The 27,505-nt window shown below is 48.0% G+C and overlaps 3 protein-coding genes across 7 annotated transcripts; 1 reads left to right on the top strand and 2 right to left on the bottom strand.

Moving 5' to 3' along the window:
* Window positions 1–274: 274 nt before the first annotated feature.
* On the bottom strand, window positions 275–11,266 carry kcnj6 (potassium inwardly rectifying channel subfamily J member 6). 4 transcript variants are annotated; one of them, XM_070982413.1, is made up of 3 exons: window positions 10,934–11,266; window positions 4,489–5,409; window positions 275–1,444 (listed from the first exon to the last, which is right to left on the bottom strand). In XM_070982413.1, the coding sequence occupies exons 2-3, from the start codon at window positions 5,384–5,386 to the stop codon at window positions 1,092–1,094; spliced, it is 1,251 nt and encodes a 416-aa protein (XP_070838514.1). In that variant the 5' UTR covers window positions 5,387–5,409; window positions 10,934–11,266; the 3' UTR covers window positions 275–1,091. The 4 variants fall into 4 exon arrangements, with proteins under 4 accessions (XP_070838514.1, XP_070838515.1, XP_070838516.1 ...); XM_070982414.1 differs by having other exon boundaries at window positions 10,578–11,129; XM_070982415.1 differs by lacking the exon at window positions 10,934–11,266 and adding an exon at window positions 9,421–9,800.
* On the top strand, window positions 10,753–24,265 carry myl10 (myosin, light chain 10, regulatory). Of its 2 annotated transcripts, none has more exons than XM_070982419.1 (7): window positions 10,753–11,129; window positions 22,188–22,277; window positions 22,446–22,521; window positions 22,685–22,789; window positions 23,053–23,131; window positions 23,623–23,671; window positions 24,138–24,265. In XM_070982419.1, exons 1-7 carry the CDS (start codon window positions 10,872–10,874, stop codon window positions 24,240–24,242), a joined length of 762 nt encoding a protein of 253 aa, XP_070838520.1. In that variant the 5' UTR covers window positions 10,753–10,871; the 3' UTR covers window positions 24,243–24,265. The 2 variants fall into 2 exon arrangements, with proteins under 2 accessions (XP_070838520.1, XP_070838521.1); XM_070982420.1 differs by lacking the exon at window positions 10,753–11,129 and adding an exon at window positions 12,035–13,372.
* Window positions 12,032–19,444, bottom strand: kctd7 (potassium channel tetramerization domain containing 7). The gene is made up of 4 exons (XM_070982418.1): window positions 18,872–19,444; window positions 17,441–17,610; window positions 15,055–15,233; window positions 12,032–13,982 (listed from the first exon to the last, which is right to left on the bottom strand). The coding sequence occupies exons 1-4, from the start codon at window positions 19,175–19,177 to the stop codon at window positions 13,606–13,608; spliced, it is 1,032 nt and encodes a 343-aa protein (XP_070838519.1). The 5' UTR covers window positions 19,178–19,444; the 3' UTR covers window positions 12,032–13,605.
* Window positions 24,266–27,505: the final 3,240 nt, after the last annotated feature.

The raw sequence follows: 27,505 nt of genomic DNA, 5'->3' as shown, positions 1-27,505 counted from the left end.
TTGTCCATCTTTGGATTAGCTGGGAGTCAAGTCCCGCTAAGACGGAGACGGCCGGAGATGCTGAGCTTGACCAACAGCTGCTTTCACGATAACACTTATAATATTACTTAGCAGAATTTTGAATGAAGGACTTGTACTGCAGTATTTTAACTGCAGAATTAGTGATTTTAGTAAGAACTTCCTCCACCACTGAAAAACAGACGTCATCAGAGTTTCACAGAATCACATTTAAAGAAATTCAACACGCAGAAAGAAAAAAGCCTCATCGAGTTCATAATATGCAATTTACTGTTTATTATTCTTGATACTGTTGGGTGACACGTGAGGGATTTCTCAGCTAACGTTCTCCACCAGAAGCCTCCGATGTGCAAAAGTGACGAAATGCAGTTTAAAGGGCCTTAAGTGTGAAGTCACTCAGCTGCAAACAGCAAGTCATGGCTTCTGTTCTGCAGACGGCGGGTCTGCCTTAAACACGCGGATCGTCCGGGGAAGCGTTTGTCATTGGTTTAAACTAGTTTGCATCCATTGAGATGTCTGTGTTACTTATAACATTATCGTCGTACAGTATATACACAATACAAGATAAATGAACCGCAGGTCGTGTTTCTACATGCTAACGCTAATATAGTTCTGAAAAACAAATAGTGAAAGCTTTATACATACGGTAAGGCAGAGAATATATATACAGAACTAACCTAAAGGTATTAGTATCAAACATCTGTCAAATATTCACACTGCAACAAAACCAGGAATTCAAAACATTTTGTAGTATATACAAAAATACTTATGCAAATGCCCCTAAGAATATCTTAATAGAAAAAATAAGAGGGATCTCATCAGGAGGACATCACATCAGATCTGGAACATGCACTCGCCGCAGAGGCTTTCCAGTTCAGCGGTGGCCACACGCCGACATGTTTGTTGTTTCCGGGGTAACTGTGGGTCACTGAGAAGAAGCGGTTCTTGGTGCAGGGATACTTGGTCTACTGTGCTCGTGGGTCCTGGTTCTGTGCCTCCGGTTCCCTCCTGCGCCCACAGGCTCGTGTGGAGAGACGTGCGGCACGCTGTAATCTCACGCGGACCTCAAACTCTCACACTTTGGACTCACTCTCGACGTTGGCAATGTCCCCGTTCCTCTCGGTCTGCTGGCTCTTCCCCTGCTCCTCCAGGCTGGTCTTGGTCTCCTGGCCCTCCTGCTCAGACTCCGGCAGTCCCTGCTGGCTCAGCTTGCTGGCCAGGGACCAGGTGAGAGGCAGGCGGGCGCGGTTGGTCATGTCAGCGAGCTCTTTGGCACTGTAGGGGGGGGTGTTGGTCTCGTAGATGTCGTGGAAGCTGTTGTAGTCCACCTCGTAGAAGCCGTCCTCCAGGGTCAGGACCGGAGTGAAGCGGTAGCCCCACTTGATCTCGCTGCTGACGTAGGAGCTCCTCGCCTGACACGTCATACCTGGAGACACAACAGGAGGGATTAGAGATTATTTTATGTGGATTTATGGAAGAGGTCTAGTCTGAGGTGCCTTCATCCAAATGACAAAACACCAAACTGGTGTTTCCACCTTCTTCTCAAAGCATCGATCCATCGTTTAGGTGTGTTTGTTCAGGTTATCTGTCTCTCTGACTTCTGCCTCCACCCAAATACGATGGTTTGAAGGGTTTGTGCTCCCATAATTCCTTACACAGAAATCAGTTTAATCAGTTTACACAGAAGTATAACGTCACTGTGGGTCCAGCGAGCTATGCTAACTTTAGCCCTGTCCTTTATTTACACTGCAGCAGTAAAAGTATGTTGAATTAGCTTCAGCACTTCCTGTTTGTAATGAACCAATAAACAGACAACGAAGTGGATTTACGGATGTTCGTCTGTGACGGACGCACACTGCGCCGGTCCTCCTGGATCTAACAACATGTTTTTATGTCTGTGTGTCCACAGGAGACACAGATCTGAGGTATGAAGTATGTCCTCCACGAGCTGTTTGTGTCCATCAGAGAGACGCTACCATACTCAGCTTCCTCCCAGCAACAAAAACTGGTTCCCAAAGCATTGTGGGAGCGGTGTTTTCTGTTGTGGGAACATTTATTGAACGTTCTGACAGAATCTAACGTTACTGTTCGTTCCCTGAGCGTTCTGTGACGGTTAGCCGAACGTTGTCCCGTCACGTTCTCACGATGTTCTCAGAGAACTAAAATGACTCTCAGAACGCTGTTGGAAGGTTCTTCAGACGACCTTCACATTCCAAACCGGCTTTGGTTTCCACAACATTTAAGCGGTTTGTTGAGCCGAACTGCAGCAGCTTGTTCTGCTTTTAGCTGCTTCGAGAGCTCAACGACTCCACGCCGCTCGTCCACCTCGTCCTCCACCAGCGTTTGTCGTGTTGAGACGACCAGAACTCACAGAGACTCAAAGATCTCATCTGAACTCAAACTGCAGCGATAAAACACAAATGAACACCAACAGGAAAAATAAACGCTTGTCTGCAGGACAACAAGAACCCGCCAACAGGTGGACACAGAGAGGAGGTAACGAGAGCTCTGATTGGATAATTGAGGACAGGTGAGAGTAAAACTGGAGGGAACCTGAACAATGACAGGAAGTAAAACACACTGGAATGCATGAAGGAGAGTTACTCCAAAATAAAGCAGGAAATGCAGTTAACTCACGACTTCCCAGCCAGGTGAGCGTCTCCCTGTTACCTGTATTGATGCTATGCTAAGCTAACTAGCTTCTTTTGACTCTACAGACACGAGAGTAAGATCAATCGTCTTCATCGTCTGAATCACGGATGAAGGTTCGCGTTGACTGAGGTGTGTTTCCTGTTCGTTCTCTGCTCATTTATACCTTTTATCTATTTTCATCTAAACCTGAAAATATCCCATCTCTTTCGTACATTATTGGTCTTATATTAACTTTTACAGCCAGTCGTGCAGTTTCGCTTCAGCTTTCGTCCATCGTTCACAGCACAGTCTCTTCAGAACGATCTTCTCTGGCTAACGATTGACGTTGAATTAACGTCCAATCATAACTGACGCTGGATCAACACCAAATGAACGTCATCTACGAAGTCTGCAGCAACGTTTCAGCTGAATATACAGTATATTAAAACAAAGTCAAAATACTCAAGGAGCGTCTTGTTGTTTGACATATTTTACAAAACGTCTCAGAAAGCCGAAGAAAGACAAGGCCTTTATAAGAAGTGACTGTTTTCCCTGAAATACAGACCTTCAAAGAAATAAACAGTCTGTAGAACGCTGCGCTGTACGTGACGGCACACTACACGCTGACCCACGTACTGCTGGCAGATGTCAGAGTTACTGGCTCGTTAAAAATCAGCAGCAGAAAAGGCGAGCGGCGGGGAACCTCAGAGGAACGCTGTTAAGGAACGTGACTTCGTGTGGTTATGAGAACGTTTCATAATGTCAGTGACGTTCTTCAAAATGCACAGGAAGCATCTGAAGCTCACACTCAGCTCTTTCTTCTCCACCAGCGTGGACATGAGGACCAGCCACAGCGAGCGTTAGCCTCTCGGCCTGTTAATGCCTTTTAATGCTGCGGTGTTCAGCAGCGTCCTCAGCAGGAAAGTCCTCAGAGCCTCCAGCCTTAAAACACTCAGGCATTATGTAACTGCTGCGCTTTGTTTGGGCTGATAGTGAGAAAACGATCACATACAGTTTCTAATGAAGGCTTTTCACGCTGCACTTTGCCCAGAGCTGCACGGCCCAGTGAGATCAGGCAGAGGTTTGGGATTCAGGGCAAAGGCTGTGGCTGAGCTGAAGCCTGGATGATCATTTTTACTGGGTTCTGTAAACATGTCTGAGCTGAAATCAATGCCAGTCCAGATGTTTCAGTCCTCTCGGCTCAGGACATCGTATCAGTGCGTCTCAGCCTTCACATCTTTGTGTTTCACTTAATGTTGACATGTAAACGGCATGTAATGGACATCAGTGTATTGGTGGCAGAGGTGACCTGGGACATTCCCACAGCACCTGTAAGAGCTCAGATCTGCGTCATCGGGAGCTGAGACATCAGATACAGGATCAATACCTCATCGGCTCAGTGAGACCGGGCCACAGCGGCTTGGATTCGTAAATGGTCTCACTCAGTGTGCTGCAGTCAGGTGAGTGTGACATCAGCAAAGGTGAGATGAACTCCTGTAAACCTGCACCTCAGAGAACTTCATGCAGACTGTGGAGGACAGGAGTTAAAGCTCTGATGGCCACTGTGCCCAAAATGGATGGAAGTCAGGATGAAGGACGAGAGGAACTAAGCCTCTGCGAGCTGATGTCAGCTGGATGTTGCTGTATGTGCAGGATGTGTCTGCCTCACGCTTCTGCTGCTCCAGAGCTCGCCTCTGAGGACAACAAAGATTCACTGAATTGAACTGAATTGGGTCCAGCATGAGTGTAAGGGTGCACGTGGGACTGGAGGCACCGTGCAGCATTGCTAAATCTGCACACGTCGTTGTAACGTCTAACAGGAAATCATGTGACACTCACCTGTGGCCTCCACCATCCCCTCCAGAATCACAACAATCTCCAGCTCCTCCTTGGCCAGGTGAGCCTGTGAGATGTCCCAGAAGGGGCTGTTCTGGTTTATCTCGTGGCAGATGATGAGCGGCGACACGAGGAAGAGCCTGTCGTCTCCCGTGTTGTAGCCCACGTTTATGTCCGTCTGGTTCAAAGGGATGAACTCCCCCTCCTTGGTCTGCTTGGACTTGATGAGCTTGGCCCTGATGGAAGCCTCCACGATGTGCGAGTTTCGCAGGTCTCCGACTCTGAACATCAGGCACAGCCGTCCGTCTCGCATTGAGATGACCGCATTGGTGGAAAACACTAAAGTCTCAGCTCGCTTCTTGGGCTGTGAGATCTTAACAAACATGCATCCCACCATGAAGGCATTCACGATAGATCCCAGCACCGACTGAATCAACAGCAGGAGGATCCCCTCGGGGCATTTGTCCGTGATGACTCTGTATCCGTAACCGATGGTGGTCTCTGTCTCAATGGAGAACAGGAAGGCTGATACAAACCCGTTCAGGTTATTGACACATGGAGTCCACTTGTTGTCCGCTATATGGTCCAGATCACCCCGGAGGTACGCGATAAGCCACCACATGAAGCCGAAGAAGAGCCACGTCACCGTGTACACCAAGACGAAGATGAAGAGGTTGAACCTCCATTTGAGGTCGACCAGCGTGGTGAAAATGTCTGTCAGATAGCGGTAAGTCTCCCGGACGTTCCCGTGGTGGACGTTGCACTTGCCGTCTTTCTGGACGTACCTCTGGATCTTCCTGGTTCTGTCCATCTCTTCGAGCTGTTTCGGCAGATCCTCGCGGGCCTGCTTTGGCAACTTGGGCTGTCTGGTGATGGCTGGGCTCTCCACATCCTGCTCCATGGGGTTTCTGGGTGGATTCAAGCCTATCAGAGAGGAGACATGGTGGTAATTAGAAGTCATTAGTAAATAAAGTGCAGCACTTAATGAACCTGCCCGCTGATGCTGAGACTCACAAATCAAAGCAGCTGTAGATAAAGTCAGTCAGACATTAAACTCTTTGAGACGCCGTTGTTGTCGTCTGAACATTATTTACGTCCACGTCGACGGTGTCCTCAGTGAGACATGTGGACAGTGTACAAATAGATCTCTTCTTCTTCTTCTCTTTTCAGTTTGCAAACGCACCACACGGAGGCTTTGCACAGCAGCTGCAGTTCGATCACTCTGAAGGCCATTTTGAAAAGCTGTTCTACTCCGTTCGAGTCTGGACGGAGGAAAAGCGTCTTCATGTGGACGTACTCTTAGACTGAGTGGCAGCTACACAAACAAGGCATGCACGCAGATAATATCACAAACAATGGACCTCCTACTCCGCCATTGTTTCCAGTTCCTCCACACCATGAGCCGAGCGGAGACCAGTATGCAGATTTCTCTGTAGTACTAAACAGTGTCAGCGTGAAGCTGCAGCTTCGGTAATGCTGAGCGAGAACGTGTCACCACCCACGCTGCCTCCACTCTGTCACAGTATCTCATGCAGCGTCGTGTGTGTGTAACCATGAATTAACGCTGGAATGTTTCGTAGGAGTTCGGGAGCTCCTCAGCTCCCACGAGAGGAAGACACACGGCGAGGAGCGAATCCCAGCCATAGGATCATTATCCATGCCAACGCAGAGTTTAACTGCGTCCACATTTAACGTTCGATCACCCTGTGAACCACCGCCATCTCACCTCACGTGAGAGGTCACCTGGTACAAGCAGCGCACCTCCACCTGTGCAGGTGACACACAGCAGAAATGCTGTGACATGTTTTAATGTCACACATTCAGTTATTAAAGAGCAAAGAGTTCAGTTCATTAACACAGTTAATGCATTGAGAGGAAGTGAACTCGTCTCAGAGAGTTTCACTTCCTGTCTTTGCTTGTTGAAGCTTCTGCACAGCAGCTGCTGGATGAAGATGAAGAAGACTCAGGTTTTAAAGAGGAGCGAGTCACGTGATGAGCGAGCGGCTGAAGTTTCTGCTGCAGTCACGATGTGGTTTAAAACCGTCTGCCGTGCCGCTCTGCGCGAAGGCAGACCCGGTCAAACACGGACGTCTGTCCTCGTCACGCGTCCCCCGAGCCGAGGACGGACCTCCTCGCTCTGCACGTTTCCTGAGCCGCCATCAGTGTTTCTACCAGTGGAACAAACGGCTCTTCGAAGCCGTTCTGCTCTCCATTCACGGGGGAATATTATGAGCTGGAGCAGGGCTGGTTTCCATAGCAACGCACAGCTCAGTCTACCAAGTGCTCACAATATAGCAGGAACGCAGCGGACGAGGCCGCACGGCGTTGGATAACATTCGTGTGTTTCATCTTGTTTCAGAGGGCCTGAGGACGAACAATGTCCCGCATGTGTCTGCTTTGTCCACGAAGGCGTCATTCATGTGACAGCTGGTAGTTCTGTTTTGTCTTCTGCTCTAATGGACGAGGACCTGTGAATAGAAACGTAATTATACAGGCTGTTCAGAGCACGTTTGATAGGCTGGAGGACAGTCTCACTCTCAGCTCGTCAAATCACGTCCAGCAGCGTCTCATACAGATGCACGACGTCTCATTCAGTGTCTGCATGAGACGTTTCAGCTAACTCCAGTGCAAACCATCTGTGGCAGGACACAACACAGGACCTCCACCCAGGACGAGACCAAAAGTCCACAGAGTCCTTATTTCAAACCAAAGTGGGCCTAAAGGAGGAGCTGTGGTCTGTGTGAGACGCTGGGGAGGAGGAGCGGCTGGGTGGAGGCGCCCGGAAAGAAACAATAAAAGATAATTCAATCAGCAACAGTTTGAACTGTCACTCATGGTGTGGTCCACTGACGGGGCGAATACTGTCCTGACATTTGTTGGGTGGTAGGAAACACGACTCTAAATGAAAGCGAATGTTGCTCCATATCTGCTGTATGTGCAAATGTCTGCTAACATTTTAGCCATGAAAACTTTAGAAAGACATGCTGCGTCAGCGTTGTGTTCACAGCTCGTTTCAGCTGCATGTAAGTGGCTAAAAAGGCACTTCAGTATGTACGTCAGACAGTGAACGCATCACAGTTCAAAGGGGCTTCAGTATGTACGTCAGGCGTTGTGTCTGTGCTTCAGTACGAAACGAGCTCAGCAGCTTGTTCTGACTTCTGCTCAGAGTTATCTGATAATGTTTGTTCCTGCAGCTTCGGTCAATTTAAAAAGGTTTTTAACGAGTGAGAAAGAAACTGACTGACATCTGAGGCCTCAGTCACCGGTGAGGTGGAGATCCACTGCTCGAAGCCGCTGTGAGATCATCAAAGTTTCCACAGTTTTCACCGAGATTCGAATATTAAGGACTGAAAGGTGGTGAAGGAGTAAACTACAGAGGAAGGATCATTGGTTTTGAGAGCTGCCCGCCTCAGACACGTTCATCACGTCCAGTTTACAGCGACGACTTGAAGTTCATGACAGTTTCTGAAACAGCAGGGCCACAGTTTCAGAGTAAACACGAGCAGCTTTATCATTTCCTGCCAGTGGCTGATTGGCTGACATCACAGCCAATACAGATGAGTTATCGTCATCTGTAGCTAGCTAACGAATTAACTCAGCGAGTTGGTTGTCCCTCTCCAGCCGACCATCACATCGTGCTAAAAGACTGAAGGTGAGCTCCCAGGTGAGCAGTCAGCATCCTCACCAGGTGAGGATCCCTGCAGTAAACATGGAGGCAGCTGCTGAGTGGAAACTTCAGAAACTCCAGTGAAGAGCAGGAAAGAGCTGCTAACTTCAGCCTAAACTCTGATATACTGTCACCCACACCGTCCTGAACGAGGCTTTGCTAACGCAGCCTGTGACAAACTGAGCTAAGAAAGGCTACGTTACCGCTGTGGTTAGCGTGCTCCAGCTAGGCTAACAGTGTAAATTAGAGCAAACACACTGTGGAGATATTTAGAGACATCTAGTGGTGAGGCTGCAGATTGCATCGACTAAATACCCCTCAACCTTGTTAAAAAAGCAAAAACCAGTAGGGGTTTGTCCATTCTGGGCTACTGTAGACACATATCTCTTTTCTGCCGCCCTGACTCGTTCACGCTGCACCTTTAAAGTCTTCCCTGCAGTTTAAAAATAAAAACAGTCTTCAAACTGTTCGTAGTGCTCTTAACGCTCTTCATCATGTTCAAAAAGCCTAGCGACAGCAGCTAAGCACTAATTGGATAATCGCTGATCATCAGACGGTTAATTGGGTAGTTAAAGCAGGTGTAATGTGGAACCAGAGGCCACTGATGGATTTACTGATGGAGCCAAACTGAATTAGTGGAGGTTACTGCGAACAGGATGGTCCATTTCACTGCTGCTCATAGGAGCTGAGACCGTCCATCAGGACGAGCGACGCGCCAGCAGACGTCATTTATTCACCGGCTCTGTTTCTCAGGGTCTCTGACTGCAGACGAGGCAGCTGGATCCAGATGTGGCCAGAGCGGAGCTGAGGCCACATGGGGACAGAAGCTATTCTTAGGAGCTCTGACAGCTGAGCGCAGGCAGCGTGGACGCCTCATACCAATCATCTTCAGACCTCTGCACAGCCTGCAGATCTCAGGTGAGCGCAGCCTCATTCAACAGCCATCCTCAAAAACACATCGCAAGCAGCATTCAAGGATCAGTCCACTCAAAGTGCACGCAGAATAAGACAAAGGAAACAGCTGAGGGACAAAACTCAACTCAGTGAAACCCACAAACTTCACCCTGAAGTCAAACCTGATGAACGTCACTGTGGTCACAGCTGAAGAGTCAACAGGTTCATGTTTGGAGCCTCAGTGACGACACAGCAGCAGGAAATGGACGTCCGTCCGTCCTCGACCACTCTGTCTGCTCTGTGGACTCCTGACATAATCCTGTACTCACACCTCGACCACAAACAGCCTGTAATGTTAGATTTGATTCAGAAACCTGAGCTGAACCTTCGGCGGCTCCTTCTCTGCAGCGTCTGCAGCTTTTCCCTTCAGGCTGCGTTCACAGGCTGCTGTTGGGCAGCAGATCTTCTGTCTTCCTGACTTCAGAGGCAGGAGGAGACATTCAGGGAGACGCCGGTTGTGAAAGGGAGGCGGACAGAAACTGGATTTAGAGAAGTAATCTCCATCCTGGTGGAAAGACCTCACAGCACCGCTCTCCTCTCTGACAGAAAGCTCAGCGGCGGCGAGTTTTCAGCATCTTCTGCGGCTGCTGAATCATCATGTGAGCAGGCTCGACGCTGAGTTTAGCATCGGTGTCCTTCAGAGACACCGTCCAGCTCAGAGGCTTCAGCTCCTCATCAGAAAACAGCTCCAACTAAAAACAGCCTCGCTCCATCTGGAGGAGGAGGCTTCAGCAGGACTTATGAAACAAGCACAAAGCTTTTATTAGCCTGGAACAGCAGGAAAAACAGCTCTTATTAATATTAAAAGACGTCAATAATTCAAGATTATTGACTTTATTAGAAGAGCTGGTTTCATTAGAGATTAACAGGCTGCAGATTAACTGGATTGATGTGAGATTATGAGGTTTTATTCCTGATTCAATCAACAACCTGCTGCTAAAAGGAACACAACATTAATTAAGCAGATTTCATATGATAGAAACGAGCTGCTTATTAGTCTGTGATCTCTCACGCTCTTTAGTTACATCTCATCACTGAAATTGGTTTAAAAAATGTTGACTCTTGTTTAAATGAACTGTCTGCTCTGCCTGTCAGATTACTCTCAGACATTTGACTGAAGGTTTCATTCATGCACGCATTGGTTTGTGTGACGGGCTGATCGTCAGCAGTTCATCATCTGCTGTGAAACAGTGAGTCCTGCTCACGTGAGAAACGCAGAAACTGGTTTTCCTTGGATGAAGCTGCAGGAAATGTACCATGAAGAACTTTGTCTCTGTTCGCGGACATCAGAGGAGTCTTCCTCAGCTCAGTTACGGGCTTTTATTGCCGAGCAGCTGAAGGAGGATCAGGTGCGTCCGCAGGAAGCGGAGCGCGAACTAACAGGCTGGAGATGTCCCGTTGCCATGGAGATGGAGGTTGATCCAGACCATAATAACAATAATAGCCTCCTGATGCTCAGGTCATCGTCTACCTGTGTGGGGGCTGCTTTCCAGCCTGGTGATGTGGTCCTGTGGAGACGTGAGGCCGAGGCCTGCAGGCGCTCGCAGCCCGAACCGTCAACACCCCCCCGGCTCCCTGCGCGAGGCTCCTCCATCACGGCTCAGGAGCAAACCCGCACATCCGGATGCTCCTCGGCTTATCTTCGCGTCCCTGTCCCGATGCGCGTCTCATACATGTTGCTTATTGTCTTAATTGATGTCTGCTTCGTCCCGCTCCGTTATGTAACGATCCACCCCCACCGAATCCACCGGCCCCCGAAAAACACATGATTACATCGAAGTGGCTGATCAGCATCGCTGCCGGGAGGCGCGGAGGAAAGGTGCTTACCTGCTGCGGCAGATCAACGTTCACACTCCGGCTCATTCTTCAGAGTCCGCGTCCACGAAACGATCCGCCGAGGCCGAGCGTCGACCACCAGACCGAGAAGCACCGAAGGAGAGCCGCTAATTCCCGCTTTCCTCCATCCCTCTCCACCGACAGAGACATCGGCCGTCAGCCTCCACCCCTCAGCTGGCAGAGAGACGTAGGTGAACACTGGGAGGGAGAGAGAGAGAGAGAGAGAGAGAGAGAGAGAGAGAGGGAGGGGAGAGAGAGAGGAGAGAGAGAGGAGAGGAGAGAGAGAGAGAGAGAGAGAGAGAGAGAGAGAGTGAGGGAGGGGAGAGAGAGAGAGGAGAGAGGAGAGGAGAGAGAGAGAGAGAGAGAGTGAGGGAGGGGAGAGAGAGAGGAGAGAGGGAGGAGAGAGAGAGAGAGGAAGAGTGAGGGAGGGGAGAGAGAGTGAGGGAGGGGAGGGAGAGAGAGAGGGGGGGAGAGAGAGAGTGAGGGAGGGGAGGGGGGTGAGAGTGAGGGAGGGGAGGGAGAGAGAGGGGGGGAGAGAGGGAGGGAGGGGAGGGGGGTGAGAGTGAGGGAGGGGAGGGAGAGAGAGGGGGGGAGAGAGAGAGAGAGGGGAGAAAGAGTGAGGGAGGAGAGAGAAGCTGAGAGAGAGAGAGGGAGTGAGGGAGGAGAGAGAGGAGACAGAGGGGGAGAGAGAGTGAGGGAGGGAGGGAGGGGAGAGAGAGAGAGAGTGGTAGAGAGAGGTTGAGCAGTGACGGTGGTCTGCCTGTTAAAGGAACAGCGTGGGTGTGTGTGTGTGTGTGTGTGTGTGTGTGTGTGTGTGTGTGTGTGTGTGTGTGTGTGTGTGTTGACTCCAGAGAACCTTCTCTGTTATCGTGCTATGCTAACAGCAGCTAATGACGTAGCCTCGAGCTGCTAGCTTCAAGCAGAGCTGAGGAGCAGGCTACACATGCATGCTAAGCTAATTCCAGACAATCAGCTGACCAGATGAACTCATCTTCCTCTTCAGGCGTTGCTGCTCAACATGTGGAACATCTGGAGCTCTGCTAACAATCAACACTTTCATGTTTCTATAAAGACAAGAGACACTCTGTGGAAGCATCAACAGCTGATTTTAATTTCACCATAAATAATAAAAATGACTCATCTTTCACTACAAACCCAAATATAGAACGTAGCTTCCTGGAAGCTAACAGAAAGATAAATAACAATAGAAAACCACTGGACACATTGCAAACAGCAGAGTGAAAGAAGAGGAGAGGAGCGCAGCAGCTCTGCTGTACTGTTACAGGTACGTCAGTAAAACAAGCATGTCGGCTGGAGCGAACACACATGAACGGCTGAACTTGAGTTCATCACGAGGTAAAAAAAACATGGTTACAATCACAAAGTGCTCAGACTTTCTCATCAAGTACAGAAGGAAATAAGCCGAGTGGACGTCAGAGCGCTGAAAAGGTGGACTGACGTTAAAGACGACGAGTTCTCGTTTGATTTAAAGTGACGTCTGCTCGTCTGACATTCAGCCTCCGTCAACACGTATGATCCACCAAACCTTCTGACATCTTTAAAAACACACTCCTCAGGAGGCTGCATACCTAAAATATACTGTTCCTCCAAAGGGAACAGCTGCTCTGCATCCTGAAAGAAACCTTAGTGCTAAAATACACATTTCACTTCTTACTTCAAATATTCAATATTTACTACGAGGTGATTTCTGTGATGACGGCCAATCACAAGTCAGCCCACGTCAGGACAAAGCTACATCAGACACAGCTACGTCAGACAGCTACGTCAGACACAGCTCAGGGCGTCAAGTCAACATTAAAATAAATAATAACACAGAACTCTAAAGGAGACATATGCTCACGTCACCCTCCTCTTCCTCTGAAGCAACAGTCGTCTCTTCTGTTTGCACATTTTTGCTTTCGGTCACTTTAGTTTCACACTCAAGCTGGAAGAAATCAGACTTCAGGTGGAGTTTACGAGCCGTGAACCAAGACTGAGACTGAAGGAGGAAACGTCTCCTTCAGACGAGGAGTTTGTTTCAAAGCCCTGATCCCAGAACAGTCTGGACTCTGCACTGATTCCTGTGAACATCTGCTTATACTGAATCTGATGCAGCGACACCTGTCACACACTGTTTGGATCATTCCACAGGTAACCAGGTTAGAGCATCATGATTGGATGAAGGAGATCACGACATGAACGCCTCAGAACGCTGCTTCTGATTCTGGTTTGATGTGTTTCAGAGTCCAGACTGTTCAGAATCAGGGTGGAGGAGCTGCACCACAGACGAGCAGCAGTGTTTCTCCACCCTCTGCTTCAGAGCTTCAGGCCTGCTTCGCCTCCTCTGCATGTGGTCAGAAGTGTCCTCTAACCACTCCCATCAGTGATGTCACGTGGTCCTGGAGAACACCTGAGTGTCAGTGCGTGGAGGTGAGAGGTGGAGCTGCTGCAGGTGGAGTTGGTCTGCTTCAGTCTGCTGTGAAACAAAGGAAACGTGTTCTGCGGAAACACGATGATGAACGTGATTTAAAGGGTCACATCTTAAGACATCAGCACAAAATATTGGCAACTTCAATACAAAAACCAACATCGGCCGAGTTTCGGTAAAAATGGAGCGTCGTCCATCGTTTGGTCCCATCAGCCACGGCCGCCTCGCCGCCGCTTCACCACCACGTGATCTTAAACTCGTAGATGGGCCTCTTGCAGTAGTAATGGTTGATGAGGTGCTTGTCGCAGACGCCGATGCACTGCTGCTCGGCGGTGATGCCGCGCTCGGCGAGGTCGCTGACGATGCAGTGCAGCAGGTCGTAGACGTCCGCCACCGCCTCCCACGGCCCGAAGGAAACGTCCACCTCGCAGTGATGCTCGAACAGCTTGGCCTCGCTGTCCGAGCGCTCGAAGCGCAGAGAGTTAAAGAGAGGCCGCTCGTACGGCGTGATGGGCATCTCCTCCTTGTAGACGCAGATCTTCAGCTTGGCGAAGCGCGCCTTCTTCTGCATCGCCCTCAGTTTGGCGATCTCCACGATTCGCTCCAGATTCTCTGAAATGAAAACACTGAGGATTATTAAGGTCACTTGTAAGTAGCACAGACTCGCTCAGGCCTTAAGCTGCTTGCAGAGCGTCCAGTGTCCCTGAACCTGGACAGTTTGTGTCCTGCAGGTGGAGCAGCTGTGTGAGAACGCGCACTTCTGTTTGTGGTATTCACGTCGCGTCAGTGACACTGAACAGGCGGTGAACATTAATTAAGCTGCCACTCAACACTGTTTTCTACCTTCTCCACAAAAACAACTTTATCTTTGACTTTGAGTGTTCCTCCCTTCGGTTACAAACACTGACAGCTGATTCAGGTTAGATAAAATGCTGTCAGACTGTTTCTGGTTGGCTCATAAATCTTTGTTCTTTTGTTCTTTGTTTGTGAGATGATCATCAAAGCCGCCTGCTTCAGCACCAGCGATGCTAACTGCATGAACTGGGCTAACCTGTGTAGCATGGCGTAGCTATCAGCACCTGACACACAGTTAAGCCGTCCAGGTAGAACTCGCAGTGCTGAGTCCATGGTCTCCACAGCTGATGATGTGGACGCTAACTGGACTTTACTGGACGAATGAGACTGTGATTATTCAGCTTAGAGGAAATCATGTGCACACCCATGGACAGCGCCATGAAACTCCTGAGGATACAAGTACTTCCAGTGTGCATCGCAGGTAAACATCCACTAAAAAGATGCTTCTTATGCACTGCTAACAGGAGCCGCTAACAGGCGCCGCTAACAGGAGCTGCTAACATGAGCCGCTAACAGGAGCTGCTAACAGGAGCCGCTAACAGGAGCCGCTAACAGGAGCTGCTAACAGGAGCCACTAACAGGAGCTGCTAACATGAGCCGCTAACAGGCGCCGCTAACAGGAGCTGCTAACAGGAGCCGCTAACAGGAGCTGCTAACAGGAGCCACTAACAGGAGCTGCTAACAGGAGCCGCTAACAGCTAATTCAGCAGCCTGTTAATGAAGCCCGGGCTCTGGACACAGCACACAGCTGAGTCCACAGTCTCTTGTGCACAGTGTGTCAGATTCACCTGTTTTAATGAACACCTGAGGCCGTGCTCATTGCACTTACCTTTGTAGTAGGGCAGCAGATCGAGGAAGGCCTGTCGAACTTTCTCCCCGGTGAGCGGCTGAGTGTCCTCCAGGCTGTCCAGCAGCGGCCCGATGGAGTAATACTGAGCCTCTCGGTGCACCGCTCGCACTCGGTCCCTGTGAGGAAGCTCGCCTTCCCGCAGGAAGTTCAGGATGTCCCTTTGGAGGGAAACACAACGATACAACAAATCCACAAAACTGTGCCTGACAGGACAAACAGGAAGGACGGACTGAAGCTATCGTCACAGAATAATGCAGTTTGTATCAGCGCTGTCAGAAACAGAGACGGAGGATTCCTCCATGTCACCCACTCCGACCTCTAACTATGACTCCTGATAGGTGGACAGCGCTGCCTTTAAATAATGAATGTCAGGATGCTGAAAGGACGTCCAGCTGATCAGTATCTGACTTTAAACTGGACTCTGTGCTGATTATCACACCTTTACACCAGACTCGTGTTCCTCAGAGGATGAAACCTGCAGGTTTTGGTGATCCTCTGATGTCTAGCGCCACCATGAGGCTGACATGTGGTTGAGAGCGACATGTCTGTCAATGAAATCTGTTCCAGACAATCGCATCCTTCAGGATGAACTACAGTAACTTATGTGATCCCTTTCCATCAGCCTCTGCTGCACATTAGCAGTCATGCTAACATGCTAACTAAGATGGTAAAGACTATACCTGCTAAACACTTGCACATTTGTCTCTGTGAGTATGTTAGCATGCTAATGTTAGCGTTTACTTCAAAGCTAGCCTCACACAACTGTGAACACAGCTGTGTTTGTTTGTTTGTTTGTTTGTTTGTTTGTTTGTTTGGGATTTCAGTGAACTTACAATTAAATGTAATGTTATATATTATTGTACGTTTGTTGCTGCACTTCCTGTTGATCGTTTCGTGTTGCAGGTTTGACGTTAATTTACTAAACTCTCACTTAAATGGGATTTGTTTTGTCTTGTGACTGATGGATCTCAGCGGTGAACAGAGACTTCACAGATCTCAGGAAAGTTCAGCTCTGATGAGTTCATGAAGCAGGAACAGCCCACACAGCTCATTACCTGTAATTAGCTAATTACCTTTTCACTCACTTCCCACTGACTTCACCACAGCTTTCCACTTTCCACAACGCACGACACCACCACGTCCAGCACAGGTCCAACACAGGTCGAACTCCAGTACAACACAGGTCTAAACCTGGTCTAACTCCAAGCTAACCCTGGTCTAACTCCAAGCTAACCCTGGTCTAACTCCAGTCTAACTCCAGGCTAACTCCAGGCTAACCCTGGTCTAACTCCAGGCTAACCCTGGTCTAACCCTGGTCTAAGTCCAAGCTAACCCTGGTCTAACTCCAGTCTAACCCTGGTCTAACTCCAGTCTAACTCCAGGCTAACCCTGGTCTAACTCCAGACTAACCCTGGTCTAACCCTGGTCTAACTCCAAGCTAACCCTGGTCTAACCCTGGTCTAACTCCAGTCTAACCCTGGTCTAACTCCGGTCTAACTCCGGTCTAACATGAAGGAGGACAGCTTTTAATGCTGCTGCCGGCGTCTTCCCGCTCTGCCTTCCTGGCTGACATCACGTTCCTGGAAGTCTCGCCACATGTGCGATGGTGCGTTTGAGTGACCGTCACTGTGACAGGACATTCCATACATCACATAATAAAGTGTGTGGTGTCAGCGTGGGGACAGCTACATGCAGAACATCAGTTTCATCTCATCACACCGTTATCTGCATATATGTCAATGAGCAAGAGGTAAGAAAAGCGGCGCTGTGCAGAAATAGATATATAATCAGTTTACAGCACTGGCAGAAGGAAGAGACCAATTAATCTGACGCACCTGACGCATGGACACCTGTCATACAATGAGCTCCCATCAGCGGCTTTAAAACCACGTCCAGCTGCAGTGTGAGTGTGTTTGTGTTCGTGCTTCACACACTTTCTGCTCTCACACAGAACGTCCTCTCTGTCCGTCACACTCATGAGCTGCTGCTACTGCAACGACCGCATTAAATCACCAGGACAGTAATGATGATGTCTTCCTCTGTATGTCCAATAAATCTATAGCAGATTTATTATTGATGGACAGCAGATCATCTGCTCGCCAGCAGGCCGAGTCCCGCCCAACCAGCATGCAGAGCTGCAGGTTTCCTCTTTTCGTGCTCGTCATGACGCAAACCTTTATCCATGAGGGGACCATGAGGGACAGCTGGGGACCATGAGGGGTAACTGGGGACCATGAGGGGCAGCTGGGGACGAAGGACACTTGTCCAGTGCTGTTAAACCACCGACCCTGCTGGAGATGTCCAGCTCTGCCTGCCCCCTGGTCTAAACACAGCCAGGCTACAGCTCGCACACGATGCTACTCACCCAAAATATGTTCCATCCCGATCGATGAAGTAGCGCCCCTCAGCATCACGAGGGATGTAATGACGCCCGCTGAACATGGCGGCCAACATGGTGTCCTCAAAACGCCGCAGGGTGGAGAGACGAGTGGTGAAATATGTGCCCCCAACATTCAGAGAGATGACCTCTGGAAACTTGAGAATGAGGAAGAAAACTGGTAAATAACAATAATAATAATAATAATAATAATAATAATAACCCTGTGAGGCTGCAATACCAGTTTCACACCATGAAAGTAGCTGAAACATAACACATAATAACATAACACTATCTATGTGTGTGTATTTGACACACACTGTTTCATTAACGGTTAACGAGGTAAAGGTGATAATTAGCTGTGATGCAGCTACACAACACACCTCAGCAGTAAGTAACGTTTTCTCTGAATACTTCCTGTACAGGCCAAGTCTTAGCAACATGCTCTTCAGACACTCTGTGGGACGTGTTCGGTTCCCGCTGATGTCCTGAACTGGTATACTGGGCGGTGTGTCCCCACCAACAGTCCACCAGTTTATTGTTTAACCTTGTTTGTTGACAATAAGAGGATTTAATTAACTTTAATTGGGATGGATGTCTGGGAGATGCTGCTGCCACCACCTGATTGGTGGCTTTCACACAGGCTATGTATACACATATTTCACCTGTTTGTGTGTGCTGATTTCACCTGGCGAAGGTCTGAAACTTTGAAGTAGGCCAAGTGTTTCATAGTGTTCAGGAGTCTCTGAACGACCACCAGGCTGCGCTGTACTATCAGCACACCAGCTGCTGGAGGGTAGTTAGCAGTTAATTCAACCATCCTCAAAGTATTTCTGTCCAGCTGTTCTTTCACTGCTGAACAGCAGAAGACTTGTAGGACACTGATCTCTTTAAGAAATGGGGCCTGACGCGTTTAAGGGCTGCAGCCAGCGGACCAAACTCCACGTAAAAAAGAGCTAATTTAACACCGCGGGATTAGTGAGGGGGTACATGCTCTGAGCTTCTGTCTGTCAGACCACTGAAATAAGAGGATTATTCTGCTGTACGCCTGCTGCACGAGTCACGTGGTCGCTCCATAACTCATGTCATGTGACAGCTGATCGTGACACCTGTAAACAGCCACAGAGTACATAGAAATATGTGTGATGTGGTGATTTGGTAGTGATGTTATTTGTATATCTAAGCAGAGTGAATATGACAGTGGCTCGAGTGTACTGGCTGTGTATTTGTACTTTATTTTGAATACTTTCCTGCGGTTACTTCAACTATATTAATACATTTGGTGGCTAATTAAGAACTGAGCTAACGCCCTCCATGTTGGAAGCTACGTGTTAGCTCAGCATGGCTCGGTTCTTTCCAGTTTCTGGGTGATTTACCGTGATTCTCCGGTGAAAGTGAGCGGTAAGCGGCCTGACTCACCTCCTGCTCCTGCGTGTTCAGCGCGGGGCGGAGCGGCTTGCTCAGGGGGAAGTTCGGTGCTGGGGAGGCCGGCTTTCGGAAATCGTCCTCCGCAGAGTCCGAGCTGGACATGGCATCGCCCGGTTTGTCGGTGTCCCCCGCGGGCGAGAACACCACCATCACTCTGGGTAGAGGCAGCGTCCGCCGCTCCTGGATGAACCTCCTCACCCGTGTCGTCGCGGCGGGCAGCGGGCTGAAGGACAGAGTCTGCCGATCCCTGCCGCAGCCATCAGAGCCGTTGGAACCGCTCGAGCCATTCTGCTGCATGCGCGCGGCGAGGCAACTCCCGGCACCAATCAGTGGAGGTAGCTCGAGCCACCGCACGCGACCGTTACTAAAAACAACAACAGCGGCCGCGACGGTAGCGCGCGAGCAGCTGCGGGACGCGACGCGCCTTCAGAGCGAAAGCGGAAGTAATGAAATTCCGCCTCGAGTGGTAAAAAGTTAAGCTCAGAAGACTGAACGTGAGTCCAAAGTGCAGGTGAGCAGTCCGGACCGGGCCCGCGCGCCGCCGTGGCTCCTACGTGCTGTGACGTGACAGAAGAGCGCGCCGTCATCACGTCAAGGAGCGCGGCTGGTCGCGAGGCGATAATGTCCGTTAAGAGATGAACGTAAATCTCATAAACGTGCTTCAGATATTTAAAATAAAGTGCAATTTAACATTAAAGTAATAAAAAAAAACAAAAAAAAACATTGTGGTTGGTTTAAAATCACATGACTGAAGTTAAAGTACTCTGCTTTGGATCATCATTATTATTATATAACATAATTATTATTATCATTTGTGTCTGAATTTTTCCACAAAACGTTTAAATTACATTTACTCAGCTACACTTTGGCGTCCAGACCAGCTGTGATAAAATCAGCTGTGATAAAATCAGCTGTGATAAAATCAGCTGTGATAAAATGTGGTTGTGTTCAGGTGTTAAACTTCACAGAGGAAGTTTCCATTAACAGCAGCTGATCTGAGAACAGGCCTCTAATGTGAAACATCAGTCTGAACTGTGGCGCTCGAACACTGAAGGAACGAGAAGAAAAACACAGTTTGAGAGGAGTGGACTGAATATTCCACCGTGTGACCCAAACCAAAGTGCAGGTCATGTGCAGTAAACTCCACTCGGCCGGGTGTGAACGGCTTATTTTTCTTTGCTAACGGTGTCAGCTCGTCTGTCTCAGTTTCCTGTTTTTAAACCTGTCTCACCATCCTCTTGGCCCTCTGTCTGTCTGTTGCATGCTGATCATTATGCGGTTAAACGTTCATGTTACGTTACCGTCCTCTAACTTTTAAAAGAAAAGGAGACATGTGTCTAAATCTGTTGTTTCACATCCACTGACCTCACTGAATGTGTTGTATTCACGATAAATACACAGAGACCGTTTATGTCCTCATTTGTTTCAACTGTACAAACCTGAGTGTAAAATGTCAGCTTGTGGTTTTATGCTGTTATGTGTGGGACTGTTTCGTGGGTGGGTGGGTGGGTGGGTGGGTGGGTGGGGGGTGCGCTCACTCCTGACTTCACCCAAAGGTTCAAACCAACAACCTTCTTGCTGTGAGGTGACTCGATCTGACATGTACAACGCTGATCCCAGAGCAGTCCATCTCAGCCATCACAGGCTGACCAGTCCCATTGAGTTAACTTACGACACACACACACACACACACACACACACACACACACACACACACACACACACACACACACACACACACACACACACACACACACACGCACACACACACGGTGTGTAAACCATCACATTACTGACTCGGCTCCACTCGTGTCCTGAGCTGCTGGTGATCCACATCAAGTCTGAGAGAAACTGAAACACAAACAGGAAAACTCAAAGCAAACTTGCTGATTTGCCTGCAAAGGTCACTCATGTGTTTCAGCCTCTTCTCACCCTGAGGGCTATCATTTTATCATCGAGCCAACGTGGCTGCCGCTGTGAGCTATGATTAGCCGAGATGAAGCTTCAGGTATGAGCATTTGTCCGTGGCCCCCAGCCGGCCTGTGCTGACAGCTCCCCCTGTCAATACAATGGACAACAATAGAAGTTTTATGGATGATGAAGATGGGTGTGAAGTGTTCAGTCTCTATAAGGCAAGAATACCTGAGATATTGATCCACCCCCAGCTGTCTAAACTTAGCCCAGGTGGCTGATGTGCTCAGGTCTATATAACTGCAGGGGCAGACTTGGACGTCAAATTACCTCCAGGAAGTTCACGGCGTGCTGAGGAGCTTGTCACCATGGTAAGACTGCCCTGCTTCTCCTTCACATCTTCCTTTGTTGTCGTCACCTCGTTTGTTCAGGTCTCTTTAGTCCAGTCGGTCGTCTGAGGACGCTGAGAGACAATCTGACGCTTTAAACTCCACAGACATAAGGATGTACGTACCTCTGCTCCCAGAAACCTTCAAATATCTTTTTAATAGCTAACAAACAATGACGGGACAGGTTAAGGTTAGGCTTCTGAGGCTCTTGGTACAGGTGTGGGACAGGTGTGGGACAGATTGCTGTCACGGTCAAACGCACTAATGCAAATGTTTGGATGCACAGCAGAAAAAGGGTGGAAAGCTGCTCGTGTTTAGTCATTTTCATGTTTTCTTAAAGTTAATCTCTGCGACTGTCGACTGGACGTCCAGCTCAGTGCTGCTCATCGTCTCATGTGACTCTACGTGTTGGTGCCATTGAAATGAAGCCAAATACATAAATAGATGAAGCTAACTGGCCTTGTTGGAGCATTATCGTTTGACTCGCACCCTCACCATCATTCCACAGCAGCGAGGTAACACTTCCAATAAAGCCCGGAGACAAACAGACTGTGAGGTTTTAATTGGAAGCAACAAGCTCAGTGATGGTGTTAACAAGCGAGAGAACGAAGAGGTTCGACAAACAAGAGTCAGACTGAAGGTAAAACTGAGTCAATGCAGCAGCAGCAGCGCCACTGTCACAGAAGATTTATGCTTCATGTCAAGAAGAAACAAACTGAATCAACGTTAAGCTCGAATTAAAGTAAAATCACTTTACAGTTAGGCCAACAGCAACAGTGCTTAGACGCTGTGTTAGCCCCACATTAGCCTCTGATAGCTAACGTAGTGGCTAGCTTGGTTAGCAGTAAGGTGATCGTAAAAACCTGCAAAAAAAAGCAGCAGATAATGTTCCAACAAGAAAGACTTCTGACAGCGTTTGATCAGTCACTGCCAGGAAAGTCTGCCGGTGTGGTGGTTCACCTGAGAGCAAACACTCACACGTTATTCTGACATACTTCTACCATCAGGCACCGAAGAAGGCGAAGAAGAAGACGACCGAGGCAGGATCCAACGTCTTCAGCATGTTTGAGCAGTCACAGATCCAAGAGTTCAAGGAGGTGAGGCCACGATCGGCCATGATCCACAGTCCAGACCTCTGAATCCACTCGTTCAGTTATCAAGTGTAACGAGTCGGCGGCCTGTCTGGTATCAGGAAACAAATCCGCTAACGCTGGAAAATACAGAGTGCAACTGCAGAGGAATGAAATCTGTGTGTTTACCTCCAGGCCTTCACCATCATGGACCAGAACAGAGACGGTTTCATTGACAAGGGGGACCTGAGAGACACGTACGCTGCCCTCGGTGAGCCTTTAGAGGTCCAATCAGGAGGCCTCCAGCATCGTCAGTTCGTCTTTGGTGTTTGTCTCATTGTTTGTTTACCCAAAAAAACAAATCAGTTTATCTGCAGTAACTCCAGAGGACTTTCGGTCGTATCGTGAGTGCTTGACTGCTGCTGTTTGTGCAGGTCGTCTCAATGTTGGTAACGATGAGCTGGATGAGATGATGAAGGAGGCTCCTGGACCCATCAACTTCACCATCTTCCTAGCCATGTTTGGTGAGAAGCTCAAAGGTCAGTCCGGATATGTGCGCTGCAGACTCTGCTGACCTCTGCAGACCTGCTGCATCTGGCTTTGACTCGAGCAGCGCCGAGTTCATCTGTCAACCAGCTGCAAAGATGTGTTTTGAAATCTCTAGTTAAAATTAGTTTTGTCACATTTTCTATGAATCTCAATAACAGAAGGAGATGCTTCACCCTCACCTTTTTTACCAGTGCATTATTTTCTCAGTTCTCTCTGTTAAAGTTGTATTTGTGAAACTTCTGTCATCATTCAGGAACTGACCCGGAGGAAACCATCCTGAACGCCTTCAAGATCTTTGACCCTGAAGGAAAAGGCGTCCTGAGAGGAGAGGAGTACGTAGAGACGCGCTGAGCTACATGCTAACATCAGTATGCTAACACTGTCACAATGATAATGCTAACACGTAGATGTTTAGCAGGCATAACGTTTGCCATGTTCACCGTCTTAGTTTAGCATGTTAGCATGCTAACGTTTGCTAATTAGCACTAAACACAAAGTCCAGCTGAGGCTGATGGGAACATCATTAGTGCTGCTGGTGTCTGATCATAAACTAAAGCTTTGGATAAATCAAAAATTTGACCTGATGATGGCGCTAGATGAAAAGTCAGAGGGTCCCCAGAGCCGTGAGGATCGACCCTCGGGGTGCCATGATGGGTTAGCATGTAGCACATGCTGCCGTCCTTCACTGTGGACACAAAGAGAGCTGTAATAAGATCTGATAAGAGCATGACAGAGCATGTTTCTATGACAACAACTATAAAATTATATGTTTTCAAGGCGAAAATATGTAAATATTTAAATTAACATACAATCCTTTTCACAGCATCAAGTATCACCTGATGTCTCAGGCCGACAAGTTCACCGAGGACGAGGTAAATGAACGTCCATCAGCGGTTATTCCCTCTCACACGTACACGATGGCAGCGTGGGAGCATGTCAGCCTTATAACGATCAATACTGGAGCAGCTTCGCACTGACAAGTCTGCAGTAATTATAGCGTTCATTAGATAATTCATGTTGATTAATTAATGTTGATCAGAGCCAGGCTAGCTGTTTCCCCCTGCTTCCAGTCTTTCTGCTAAGCTAAGCTAAGCTAAGCTAATTGACTCCTGGTTGTAACTTCATATCTACTCATAATCAATCAATCAGTCGATCAATCATCTAACTCTCAGCAAGAAAGCCGGTGTGTGTGTTTTCCAGGACTTTGAATATTTTATGTGTCTGTTTCAGATGGATGACTTCATCACGTTGCTGACGTGTTTTCAGTCATATTTCAGTGGATCAAACTTGTGATTTCCTGCTGCCTTGAACTGAACTCGAATCCCTCTCCTCCTCCAGGTAAACCAGATGTTCACAAACTTTCCTCTGGACGTTGCTGGAAACCTGGACTATAAGAACCTGTGCTACGTGATCACTCATGGAGAGGACAAAGAGCAGGAGTGAACGAGTCGACGGCAACATCTGACATTCAAGCCCACGTCGTCACCCTTCCTCTTGTTTCACTGTGAACAATAAAAGTCTGCTGCAGTCACCGCTGCTGCTGCACGAGCTGGTTTACCGTCAATGACACCCTGTCCTCTGTCTATTTGTATATATGCAGAAATAGAGATATGTACGAAACAGAGTCCAGTCTGACGCGTCGATCGACCCGATGCTGGTTAAATATGTATCACACGCATTCATTTAAATGGTAGATGGACTGTATTTATAAAGAGCCTTTACAACACGAGGCTGCATTCACCCTTTCACACACACATTCGGCGAGGCCACCGGCTCATTGCAGGCCTTTAACCATTCACACACACTCACACAGCGAAGGCACAGTTTGGGGTTTAGTCTGTCTTTAAGGAGACTCTCTCAGCTGCCGTCAGCTGTTTTTCATTAAATTAACCTGTTTAAAAAGTTCAATCAGTCAGTGTAAATCATTAAAGTCAGCTTTAAATATTCCTGCAGACACGTTTTATCAAACTAAATTTAAGGACTTGTTGCATCTCATAAAGTGCTGCCCGAGCAGAAGAGTGAAGCGGTCGTAAAGCTCAGAGACGCAGTGCTCTCCTCGGCTGACATGCAGGTTTGCTGGGAGGAAACAGCTGTTTAAACCATGGTAACACACTTTTCATGACAACAGCACATTTTTTAGATGTCTGATGCAAAAGGTGTAAAACTGGCAGCGTCGGCGACATGAAACGCAGAAACAGTGAAATATCTGCACAGAAGACGCTGTTTCTCGAGTCCTCGTGAATTAATGTGATTTATAGGTCATTTTGAAATCATGAGACCAAATTCAGGACATCACAGAGTCACATTCATCTCAAACAGGCTGCAGTCGGTCGCTGTCTTCTGGAGGACAGGACATCTGCAGAGCGTCTCTGAAGACATTCAGGTGTCAGTGTTGGTGGAGACGAGGCTCAGGCTGACGTTTCTGTCCAGCTCGACCACAGCGGCTGTGGCTGTGGGCCTCCTCGACGCTGCCTCGCCTCCAGTGTGACGGATGTGGCGAGAGGCTGAGAGAGGAAGCTGCTGAAGTGTGACAGTGAAGAAGAGTGACGGCAGCCTCGGCGGACCCCTGAAGGTAAATCGCTCTCATGAGAAATCTTTTGTTTCTTAAAGCTTCAGACGGAGGTCAAAGATGTTCCTCACAGAAGAACAGAGACGAGAGCAGAGGGACATTAACGAGGACACAGAGGACACTTGATGATGTGATGGACACAGTCAGACAAACGGTTTTTCACTGTGTCCACACGTCAAAGTGTTTGACTCAGACCAACATTAAAATCAGATGTCAGAATGAAGTACATTTACTTCAGTGCTGCACAGTACTTGTACTTTGATATATTATTTATTCTTTACAGCGTCAGTGATACTAAAACGCTCATGAGTTCTTCTCTGTGATGCTTCAGGTGCATTCTGCTGGTAATACTCTGGAGTACTTTTAACCAGAATACTTGCAATGGAGTACTTCCATAGTGTAATATTTCTGCTTCTGGATGTCAGTTCACCTTCAACCACTGTTCAAAATACAGAAACCACCAAAAACATTTAAACATTAATCAAGAAATGAAGTGTATTAAATGAATTTTCTGTTTTCATCAACACCAAATCTTAAATTAAAGTAGAAAAATAAGATTCTGCTGCGAAGAGGAAACAGGATTAAAGGGGGAGAAATTACAACCTAAGAGCTTTTTAAACGACCCAGAAATGATTCCAGTACGCAGACAGGAAGCCTGAAAGTATAATTACATCTAGTACTACAACATATGACATGGCTGAGACACAGACAGCTTAAGTAAAATCACACTGTAAGAAGTTTTAAATAAAAAGAGATGATTCTCATTAATTGTCACAAACTCATTTAAGAGTTATAATAATAATAATAATAATAATAATAATAATAATAATCAGAATAATCAGAATAATCAGAATAATCAGAATAATAATAATAATAATGAAAGAACCAAAATTCAAAGCTAAAGATTCTGAATGACGTCAGTATTTCAGCGGCTCGTGTTTCTCATGTCAGATGTGACGTGTGTTTCTGTCTGTTTGTCAGTTTTAATCATGTTTTAAACGCACTCAGTTTATGAGGTCGGCCTGTTTGAAATGAAGCAGTCTGTCCTCTGTCCTCTGTCCTCCGTCCTCCGTCCTCTGTCCTCTTCATGATGCCTGTCAGGCCGTTGAGCTGTCTGATTTCTGATATTCAGTGATGTCAGATCAAAAAACATGTTCAAGAGTAGAGCAGAGTGATTAAGCCCCTCACAGTCTTTACTTCCTTCCTCTGCGACCTCTGTACCGACACGTCTCAGTGCCGATATCTGAGTCTGTGAACGAGTCAAAACCTGCAGATCAGCAGCCGTGAAGGCCGACAGTAACATGAAGAAGACCAAGTGCAGACACATCACAGAGGAAGATGATGAAAGAGACAGACGACAGAAAACTGAAACCACACAGGGCAGAAAAAAACAGCATACCGAGAGTCAGCGAGCGAGGCTGAACCAGAACCCGCATCGAAACCAGAACCAGCATCGAAACCAGGACAAGCATCAAAACCAGGACGAGCATCGAAACCAGGACAAGCATTGAAACCAGAACCAGCATCGAAACCAGGACAAGCATCAAAACCAGGACGAGCATCGAAACCAGAACCAGCATTGAAACCAGAACCAGCATCGAAACCAGAACCAGCATCGAAACCAGGACAAGCATCAAAACCAGGACGAGCATCGAAACCAGGACGAGCATCGAAACCAGGACGAGCATCGAAACCAGAACCAGCATCGAAACCAGAACCAGCATCGAAACCAGGACAAGCATCAAAACCAGGACGAGCATCGAAACCAGAACCAGCATTGAAACCAGAACCCGCATCGAAACCAGGACAAGCATCAAAACCAGGACGAGCATCGAAACCAGGACGAGCATCGAAACCATGAATTCAGGTGGACACATGAACAGTTCATGACTTCATGCACTGAATGCACTAATTGTCATTTCCTCTGTGACGATGTGATGAACTCGTGAAACAGTTAATTAAAGAAGAACGAGGACAAACTGTTCAGACTGTAAAGCTCTAAAACGTCTTCATCTGAGCCTCTACGGCATATTTATTAGAAAAGAGTCAGTATGTGATCGATGCTCGCTGAAGGTCCGTCTGTGGTGAGATGGTGCTCCCGTTAGCCGCTAACGGGAGCAGAGTTCACAGAGTTAAT

This window comes from Chaetodon trifascialis, chromosome 16, assembly GCF_039877785.1.
Source record: "Chaetodon trifascialis isolate fChaTrf1 chromosome 16, fChaTrf1.hap1, whole genome shotgun sequence".
Classification (NCBI taxonomy): domain Eukaryota; kingdom Metazoa; phylum Chordata; class Actinopteri; order Chaetodontiformes; family Chaetodontidae; genus Chaetodon; species Chaetodon trifascialis.
Note: the sequence above shows the minus strand (reverse complement) of the source record. Positions and strands in the feature narration are given on the sequence as shown.